Source organism: Corvus cornix, chromosome 5 (genome assembly GCF_000738735.6).
Source record: "Corvus cornix cornix isolate S_Up_H32 chromosome 5, ASM73873v5, whole genome shotgun sequence".
Classification (NCBI taxonomy): domain Eukaryota; kingdom Metazoa; phylum Chordata; class Aves; order Passeriformes; family Corvidae; genus Corvus; species Corvus cornix.
In genome coordinates, this window is record NC_046335.1 from 24,847,294 (window position 1) to 24,857,490 (window position 10,197).

Consider the following 10,197-nt stretch of genomic DNA (forward strand, 5'->3'; position numbering starts at 1 on the left):
TAATATCGGACGAGGCTTTCAGACAGTGGTTCGCACATCGGGGCGAGTGCTGCTGCTATCCACCCGAGACTACCGGGACACCCATGCCTAAAAACAGTCCTTTCCCGCTGATCCCCACGCCGGGCAGCCGCGGAGGGGCGCGGTGTGGCTGGTGGGCCGAGGCGTGCCCCGGGGCCCCGCCGCCCCCGCCCTGGCACGGCGGCCCTCCGCCCGCCGCCGCGGCCCCGGGAGCCCTGCCCTGACACCCCGTACCTGGCCCCACCCTGGCCCTCTTGGCCGGGAACGGCCCGGCGAAGGAAGGACGGGGAGTGTGTCGAGGACTAGGGCAGGAAGGCTCAGCCGTCCGCCAGGAACTGGGGAAGGAGGGAAAAGAGCTGAGCGGAGGCAGCGCTGCCCTCGCTCTCACAGAGCGACTGGGGCCGCCAGGGACTGGTGGCGAAGGGGCCCCGAGAACTCCCAGCTGCGAGATGCTCCACGCCCTGGGCAGCTGGAGGAGCAACTGTGCGTGCGCTGCGGAGGGGTGAGGAATTTTGCTTTAGCCTTTGGTGGTCTCGCTGGTTGCCTTAGATTCCCACGCCAGGAGAAGAGGTTTCGACCCGTGTATTGAGGGGTTTCTCCCATCCGAACGAGATAACCAGGGCAGAGGGGCTTTCCCACGGGGAGGAATTGTCCCCATGAACCACAGCAGGCGTTTCCCCCCACACACACCCAGAGCGCTCCGTGCCTAGGTAGCGCTCGCAGGGTGCATCTCTAGGAGGACTCCTGCCTTCTTACACGCCCAAGCATGTGCTTTCCAGGCGGGGAGCGGCTCCCAGCGCCCTGTCCGCGGCCGGCAGAGACACAAGTCCACCCTACCCGATCACTACGGAAACCTCCGCTCCCGGCGTAGGTGTGCTGGGCACATCTTCCATTCTGGGGAGCATGGGGAAACAGAGGGTGTATTACACCGGCATGCATAAGCAATCAGATGAAGTTTCTATGAGCTCGCTCGGGGTAGGTCGAGAGGGGAAAGTTGAGGCAAGCTACCTCCGTGGTGCCACTTTTCCAGGTGGTCATTTACATGTCTCTATGGATGTGTTAGGCTTGCACTGATGACCAGGAGCGAAGAAAGAGCTCTGTCACAGATCTGCTCTTGCCACCTCTAACTCGGAGCTCTCTAGGAGCGTCTGGCCCCGCCGCAGAGCGCTGTTCCCGCGACAGGGCGGGCTGTACGGCTGCGAGCAGGGCAGCGGGCAGGGCCGCCTCCTCGGCGCTGGGAGCGGGGGCGGCAGGGCTGGGCAGGGGGTGCAGCCAGACTTGCACCCGTGAACTGACCCAGAGGGAGCACGGAGCACCCCATGGCTTTGTATCAAAAAGTTACACCTAGAAAGCGTCTTTCTTGTTGAGAAAGAATTTGCGTGCGGTTTGCGTGGGACCCTTACCCTCTGCCCTCCGAGCCCTCCGAGCTCTGGCTGGCCGAACATATTTGATTCCCCTTGGGGAGGCACAGCAGCTCGTATAAAAAAGACATTGTTGTCTTTGGAGAGCCCTGCGCGCACTTTCAAAAGCTGATCCTTGAGTTCCCAGCCCCCGCAATCCAGTTGATGAGGAAACGCTCTGCGGTCTTGGTGGCACCGTTTCCATTGGGATTGGCACCATTTGATTGACAAAGTCTCCCATTCTTCCACCTCTCGAGTGTTATCAAAAGGATTGTGTGGGGTCAGAAGCTATTGAAGGGAAGTCCGTGTAGCCGCATTTCTGCAAACACGGGGTGAAAACCGTGCCTTTCTCATGAAAATGCTTCTATCAGGCAAAACGCATCTTATCTTCCTTGCTCTCCTCCTTTGCATTTCTTTTTCACTCGAGTGTTTTACTAAGCAGCATCACCAGGTAAACGAACATATCGCTAAATGCAGCCTAGGCAGGACCCTGTTGGGACGGCCACCCTCCCCGGACGCTGGGAGCAGCCATCTCTGGCAGACGAAAACTCCGGTGGAAGGTTTGAAAGAAAAGCGAGAGTGAAGGGACACGGCACCAGAGAAGAAGTTTTCTCACCCCTTGTCCACGGTGTGACTCGCCTCGTTATAGCGCATTTGGGGCAGGAAAGCAGGTGCAGAGGCTGACCTGTTTCCTTTACACCGCGTCCATCTAGCCGGACTAAAAAGTAGCTAGACGTCGGTGTGCCTGTATGCGCGCCGGTGTACTCCTAAGTCGGCGGTCAGACCCGCACAAGAGAATTTTTCACCCGCTTCCCAGCGAAGGTGAACGAAGCGCTCTCTCATTAGCTTCCCAGTACCAAACCCCGCGCAGAGCCAAGGCCCGACTCGCTCGGGATAACCTAACCGAGCAATGTTTCGGAGGCTATTTAACCTGCGCTCATTCAAGTGAGAGGATAAATAAGCTCCGCCAGGCGCAGCCGACGGCCAAAGGGGTCGTTCGGGCGGTGCTCCGGGGCCGGCGCGGGGCGGCGGGGCATCTCGGCCGCCTGCGTGTCCAGCGCCCCGCTCCCGCCGCCGGAGCTGCTGCTGGGGCCTAGCCAGCTGCCCCACCTCGCACTCTCTGGATGGGGACGGAGTCGCTGCTCCTGCCCCACAAATTGCAAGGTCACTTGCCGCCTTTCGTCTCTGGTTAAAGCCGTCCAAGCCGTCATTGTGGTGGATCCTGTGGTATTTAATTTTTTTTCCCTTCCCTCCACCTCCTTCTTTATAGGGTTCATGAAACAGTCATGGGGATGGTGTCTGAGAAAATCGGGGGGAAAAAACCAACCACAAACCCCAAACAACCAAACCACTAAGGCAAGGTCGAGTGTCTCTCTCCGTAGGAATAAAACCAAAGACCGTACTGAAAAACACGCGCAGAAAGAGGAAAAACCGTGGCGGGGGGGGGGGGGTGGGGGGGGGGGGGGAAGGGGTAAATAAATGTTCCAGAGATCTGGAAAGACAAAATTGAAAGGTTTTGAATGTAAAGAGGGAAAAGAAGAGGCAAAAACCAAACGCCTTTCTAGCCCAAAGTCGCCCTTCCCTGCCTTTTGGTGACCTAGCAGACTCACAACCAGCCCACTTCGGGATATTCAGCCTTGAGGGAGCTAGCGCCGAAAGAAGCAGCTGAGATGATGTAAGAGAGCTGGAGGCCTGATTGAAGGAAAGTTCCCCCGATTATATTTGTGTGGAAAAGCTCACCTCTTGCAGAGCTCTAAAGTGTAATCAAGACTGAGGCTTACACTTGAAGGATGTTAACTCTCATACGGGAACCTACTTTCTCCTAAACGGTTTCTTGCCTAGTGAATGAGAGCCTCCCAATTGAAGCAAAATGATCCTTATGCACTAATATCAAGCACAGCCACAAAGCGACCGGCTATTTATGCTGCCACTTTAGACAAAGATATTTAGTTATTCCCGGGTAGCAAGTGCACTTTTGCATTTTTAAGCACGAACCAGCCGAGCACAAACATATTTACAAGTGCAATTACTAAATAGTTACTTGACACTTCAAAGTCCCTGGGTTAACTGTACCTTCGCTGTAATTTTCTTAATATTCAGGTAATCGCTGTATTAAATTGTGTTTGCCAGGGCAGTAGGCCGGGGTGTGAAACACTCAGGGGAGGTTTCTCTCCTCCGCCCGGATCACCCCGAAATATAAGCTTTGGAGACACTAGGCTCTGGAAGATTTCTTCAAAGACCCGAGTGACATTAGCTACTGGCTGCCTGTACGTGTGCGTGTGGCTGTGAATGGATCGCTTTTGTTTTCACACCGGATCCGAGAACAGATCCGAAAGTGCCAGAAATTGCAGTTTATTGGAAACTACAGGGAATTCATTGGCAAGGTCGTGTAGCAGATGACCTGAGAGGTCTTCTCCATCCAGCTCCCGTGCTGTATAAATAACCTTAGAAAGCAGCTTCAGCTTCAGAGGGACCACGAGAGACTGTGAAAGTCTCTGCCTTTGAGAATAACAAGCAACATTTTGCGCTAAACTATTTTTCATCGGTCTCTCGCCCCAGGCAATTAAATTACTGCTTGATTTTGCAAACTTGCGTCTTTCACCTCTCTCTGAGATATTGTAAAAAATATAAATCCCTAGTTGAAAGGAATCTATCGGTTTAGGGAGAGAAACGATCCTTGCACTGAGTGTCTTAGGAGACATAGAGAGTGTTCCCGAGATGCGAAACCCCCAGCGCTTGTTCAGCCCCAGGCGACCGGGGCATCTGACAAGCCAGTGCGGGGAATGCGGGGCACGGGAAGCTGTGTCCCGGAGAGAATGGTCTGCCCTCCGGAGAGTTGTCCTCCCGGCGGCGGGGCTCCTTCCGGACCAAACTTAGTGGGGGAAGAGAGAGATTCTGTCGTTTAGCTTACTGGCATTCCACCCCGTTTCCCCAGCTCTCACAAAGGCTGGGCTGACAGCCTTGCCACCCGGGAGCTGTTTTTAAATCCTTTTACCCAGTCAAATGGTGGTCTTTTTGCTTTGCCTTCCATTTGCCGTCCACGATATTGCCATCCCCGAGAAAAAAAAAGAGTTGTGCTCACGGGGTCTTTCTTTCTTTTTTTCCTCTCTCTCCCGTCCTCCCTGTCTCTCCCGCTTTTTTTTTTTTTTTTTCCTAAAGACATAAAAAGATTCTGACAAGTAAAACTTAAAGGTGTTTACCTTGTCATCAGCATGTAAGCTAATTATCTTGGGCAAGATGTAGGCTTCTATTGTCTTGTTGCTTTAGTGCCTATGCCCCGCCTCTGGTGGCAGCCTAAAACCTGGCGTCTGGCTAAAACAAACGAAAGGCAGCCCTGAGCCTCCACTCAATCCAATTAAGGCGGACTTCGTCCACTCGGTTACGTGTACATCCAACAAGATCGGCGTTAAGGCAACACCAGAATATTTGGCAAAAAAAAAAAAAAAAAATTTGCCTCCCCTTCCTTTTTTTTTTTTTTTCCCCAGCCGCCGAATCATGTCGATGAGCCCAAAGCATACGACTCCTTTCTCAGTGTCTGACATCTTGAGTCCTTTGGAGGAAAGCTACAAGAAAGTGGGCATGGAGGGCAGTAACTTGGGGGCTCCCCTGTCAGCCTACAGACAGTCTCAGGTTTCTCAGCCGGCCATGCAGCAGCACCCCATGGGCCACAACGGAACAGTGACTGCCGCCTACCATATGACAGCGGCAGGGGTCCCCCAGCTCTCCCATGCTACGATGGGGGGCTATTGCAATGGGAACCTGGGCAACATGAGCGAGCTGCCGCCTTACCAGGACACCATGAGGAACAGCGCTTCGGCGACAGGATGGTACGGTACCAACCCGGATCCCCGCTTTTCCTCAAGTAAGTCAGTCCGGGGCTGGGCAGCCGGTGGGGGGTTACTGAGCTACTGCCCCGACACACCGCGGGCGGAAGGCACGGGGGGTCCGCGGCCGGGCAAAAGTCGGTCTAAATCCCAGACGCGCCCCCCAAACCCCAAATTTCTCCTCCTGCCCGAGGATCGTTCCCGGTCCTTCCACCCCGGCTGGTTGCCTGTCAGCCTCCTGCGGCTGTTTTTGCGGGGCAAGGGGGTTGGAAGCCCCGCGGTGGCGGGGACCGGGAGCCTGGCTCTCGCCGTCCAGCGGGGCGGGAGCGTCGCGGTCCGGGGGCCCAAAGGGAACCGGCGGTGCTCGCCCGCCTGCGCGCCGCCCGGCACCGGGCGGGCGACGGGGAAAGCTGGAGGCGCCGGGGCCGCGTCCCGGGAAGCGGCGGGGGAGCGGGAGAGTCCTCTTCGGCCGGCGCCGGCGGAGCCGCTGTCCGCGGCCGCTGCCGCCGCGGCTGTCACATCAGGTACTTGCTTGGCTGTCCCCCCGGGCAGGACGAGAGGCGAGTGGTCGCCCTTATTCACCGGGGCTGGGCCGGGCGAGAAGGGGCCACCGCTCGCCTCAGGGACGTGAGTCGTTGTTTAGAAGCGCGGGCGCCCCGAGGCCGCGGCCGGGCTGGGCTGCCGGGGGGCTGCGGAGCTCCGCTGGGGGCAGGCGGCGGCGGGGGCTGCCGGAGCGCGGGGCCCTACTCGGGCCGGGCCGGGCCAAGCCGAGCCGCCTAAAACGTGCCGCCTTCTCCCTTGCAGTCTCCCGCTTCATGGCGCCGTCCTCGGGCATGAACATGGGAGGCATGGGCAGCCTCGGCTCCCTGGGAGACGTGAGCAAGAGCATGGCCCCGCTCCAGAGCACGCCGCGGAGGAAACGGAGGGTCCTTTTTTCGCAGGCCCAGGTTTACGAGCTGGAGAGACGTTTCAAGCAGCAAAAATACCTCTCCGCCCCGGAGAGGGAACATTTAGCCAGCATGATACATCTCACCCCGACTCAGGTCAAAATCTGGTTCCAGAACCACCGCTACAAGATGAAACGCCAGGCCAAAGACAAGGCTGCGCAGCAGCAGATGCAACAGGAGAACGGCTCCTGCCAGCAGCAGCAGTCTCCCAGAAGGGTGGCAGTGCCAGTGCTTGTGAAGGATGGCAAGCCCTGCCAAGCAGGCTCCAACACACCCACAGCAGCTATCCAGAGCCATCAGCAGCAGGCAGCTACAACGATCACAGTGGCTACCAATGGCAACAGCCTCGGACAGCATCAGAGCCACCAGACAAACAGTGCGGGGCAGTCTCCAGACATGGGACAGCACTCGGCCAGCCCTTCCTCTCTGCAGAGCCAAGTCTCCAGTTTGTCTCACCTGAACTCTTCTACTTCTGACTATGGCACTGCCATGTCTTGCTCCACCTTGCTATACGGTAGGACCTGGTAAAAGGATTAAACAAAGAAAAAGAAAAAAAAAAAAGCAAAAAGAAAAAAGACAAAAAAAAAGCAGATTTTCCCAGTTACACAAATCTCTGTCCTCTCCAAACTACTGTGTGCTTTTCTTCTTTTTTTTTTTTTTTTTTTTTTTTTTAATGTTCTTCTCCCTGTCCCTCGTTTTACTGAGTGGTCTCTGCGGACCCCTAAGAGAGAGAGACACTTTTTTGTTCCATTTTGTTGTTACTGTTGATGGGTTTGGGTCTTTATTCCCCCCCCCCCAAAGTTGTCCTGTGGGGTGTATAAAATTATTCTAATAACCATGGAGCAGTCTGCAGAAAGGGGACCATCTTTAGGCATGGTCTGAAGACTTGGATATCAGATGTACACTTTGCCAGCGTCTAGGACTTGCATGTAAATACAGAGATTTTGGGGGATGGGGTGGTTTTCCCCCCCAAAAAAACGCATTCGCGTCACCCAGACACAAGAAGCAGCTTCCCCCTCCCCGGTCTCTCCCAGCCCACTGCCAGGGCCAGCGGATGGAGACGTGGAGTCATCAAAGGCTTGGCTTTTATTTTCCTCCTTACGTTTGATGTGAACCTGTAGCTGTATAATGCTGTCAAAAGTTGGACTAAACCCATAGTTTTTAGTAGTCTGTATATTTTGTTGTAAAAAGAAAAGGAAAAAAATACAATCAACCAAACCAACCCCCACCTTTTTTATGGACTCTGATCGCCCCGTCGTAAATCCTCTGGCAGTTTGTTATTTGCGCACGCCGCCTTTTCCTGTTGTAACTTATGTAGATATTTGGCTTAAATATAGTCCTCAGAAGCTTCTAATAAATTATACACATTACGAATATTCTTTTGTATTTCCCCCTTTGGTTCCCCCCCCCCCGACGCTCCTTTCCTTGCATCTCTCCTTTTTTTTCCCTTTTTTTTCCGCCTTTTTTTTACTTCTTGGTGGAAAAACAACCCGGGATGTTGCCAGACCCCGGAAGGCCCCTGCCCCTCTCAGGGCCCGGACCCTGTTCCCAGAGGGGAGCTGCGCCAGAGGGTTAACGGGATACAGGATCAGTCCTCAGTGTGCAAACAGGACAAGCAAACGCGCGGGATTCACGAACTCGAGTGAAGGAATCGAGTCCAAATTCATTAGCCCGATTATTTTTTGGGGGTAGGGGTGGGGCGGGGGGCACCTCAGCGACTTCTTGCTGGAGAAAGGAAAGTATTCCGGAACTAGAAATTCAAATGCCAAAGGCACGGAGGAGAAAGAAGGTAAAAGTCTAACGCCATTAGAAAAAAAATAAAATAACGAAGAACCTGCTGTCAGTATAGAACGTGAGTCTAATTTAAAGTGTCCAGTTTTAATACCTTGTAAAAAAAAAAAAAAGATAATTTCTACCAGGTTTTCCTATGTACTTGTATTTTAAGGGAAGTACAGTCACCTTATTTATAATCAAAATAAAAAGATAGTTTATTGTGTACAACGTGTAGTTTGAATTAACTTTCTTTATCAGGCTGTGTTTAATCTTCTACACGTACCCAATCCCCGCAAGCACACGCCCGCACACGACCACGCAGGTTCCCCTGCACAGCCCACCCCGTTACTCAGGCGGGTCAGCCGCAGGCTGCGTCTTGGTGGAACACAGACGGGCTTCGGTTGGTTTGGGTGCTGTTTTTTGTGTCGCTTTGTTTTCCTAACAGGGTTTTGTTTGTTGCGGGTTATTTTGTGTAGCCATTTGGGAAGTTTGTAAAGAAGGAGATGAGGAGAAAGGGCGTGCGCGCACGTGGGTGGGTGTGCATAGGTGCGCGCCGGACTGAGACACAGAGGGGCGTTTGGTAGGAAGGTAAATACTATCGGTAACGCAAGGCGGTTAGATGCTAACTTTTCTGTAAATATATAGAGCATATGAAGCTAAACAGCTCGTATCTGACGAGTCCGAATTCCCTGTAATTCTCTCTCTTTCAGATCCCAAACATCCCTTTTGCGAGTGTAACAAAATAAGAAGTATCCCCATTCTAAAGACCTCATAGCGTGTTTTCCTTTGCATCTGCTTCTCGGTTTCGGTTTTTTCCAAATCGATGGAAAGTGGATCTCAGTCATTGAAACACCTCTGAATTACAGAGGTGTTATGAAATACTCATATTTTTGAAGTGAAAGAAAACAGGTTGACTGGGATGGAAACAACCCAACCTCCAATTTAAGTAGCAGCTTTCAAAAGCCCCAGTTCTTTATTTATACAAGATAGCCGGTGTTAGTCGGACACCAAGTGCTAGTCTGGATGGAGAAAAAGGGAAGTACACGGAAGAAAAAAAGTATCGGATTCTTTCTGACCCCCTCCCCCTTATTTCTAACTGGAGGACATCACGTGTGTCAACAGGAATTTCGAGACCTTTCATTCTTATGTTATGTCCTGCTTTATACAGAGACATTCTTAACTAACCCAAAGATTATTCAATTTTTTTTGTTGTTCTTCTTCTACGCAAAATATTCCTTTCAGATCTATAGCATCATGTTAAGCATGGCGGGGGATGGGTGGGAGGGCGGCAGATTGTCTGGAACTTAGTGCTATTATTTCTGCTAACAGAAAAAAGTGTTGGGGATGCCTGGTCCGTGCTGCAGAGCTGCCAGCCTCCGCGGAGGAAGCGAGAGCAGGGTTAACTTTAAGTATTTTTTTAAAATTAGGGTTAGTTTCCTCCCGGAGTTTATACGCAAGACCGAGGGGAAAGTGCTCCGGTTAAGTCGACATTTCCCCTTCATATGTAATTAATGTGGGCTCTTTCAAACCCAGGAACGTTCAAAAGTGAGTAGCACGGAAAGGCATTAATCCAGACGAGAAATATTATAGCCCCCGCCCCCGAATATTGGAGTTAGCATGTCTCATAGAGATCCAGCCAGTGACTTTTCATTATAGACTTCGGGGGAAAGAAATTAATTTTATTGTGTCTCGACAACCTCATAAACACATATTTGGTGGTGGGTGTAATTACTGTAATGGATTATTATGTACACTGACTTATCTTTCTTAAACTAGATTTAGTTTCGATTAAATAAACTCGTTTCCACTTTGTCTGATGTCGGCTTAGTTTAAAGTCTGTTTACTTGTTCCACAGAAAGGTGAATTCATCTCTTTATTAAGCACTAGAGACCGAGCAAACACAGTTCAAACTGTATTTACATATCAATCAGGAGAAATGCAAACAAACTGCTCTTTAACAAATTTTATAGAGTTTTTTATAACATTGTGATACTGCCTTTTATCATATTTTTTTTGTAAACTAGTTATGCCTTGATTAGGATGAAGATATTTGGAGGGAGGGGTGTAAATACAGTTTAGCCTCTAGTCTCCCTTGAGAACACTCATGAGAACTTAGTTATTGTATAGATTTTTAAAATTAAAATATGTTCCTCCGTCTAAACTCCTGCTTCTTCCAATATGCTGATTTCCAGTCTTCCGGTAATCAATGCAGAACTTGGATAATGGGATGGCAAA

At 51.9% G+C, this 10,197-nt stretch overlaps 1 protein-coding gene across 1 annotated transcript; it reads left to right on the top strand.

The window, feature by feature from the left end:
• The first annotated feature begins 375 nt into the window (after positions 1-375).
• Positions 376-9,779, top strand: NKX2-1 (NK2 homeobox 1). The gene is made up of 3 exons (XM_039553473.1): positions 376-520; positions 4,904-5,280; positions 6,047-9,779. Exons 1-3 carry the CDS (start codon positions 468-470, stop codon positions 6,715-6,717), a joined length of 1,101 nt encoding a protein of 366 aa, XP_039409407.1. The 5' UTR covers positions 376-467; the 3' UTR covers positions 6,718-9,779.
• Positions 9,780-10,197: the final 418 nt, after the last annotated feature.

Coding starts and splice junctions, on each gene's coding strand:
- NKX2-1 (XM_039553473.1), top strand. CDS start 468: ATGCTCCACGCCCTGGGCAGCTGGAGGAGCAACTGTGCGTGCGCTGCG. Junction 521..4,903: donor TGTGCGTGCGCTGCGGAGGG/GTGAGGAATTTT, acceptor TTTTTTCCCCAG/CCGCCGAATCATGTCGATGA. Junction 5,281..6,046: donor GGATCCCCGCTTTTCCTCAA/GTAAGTCAGTCC, acceptor TCTCCCTTGCAG/TCTCCCGCTTCATGGCGCCG.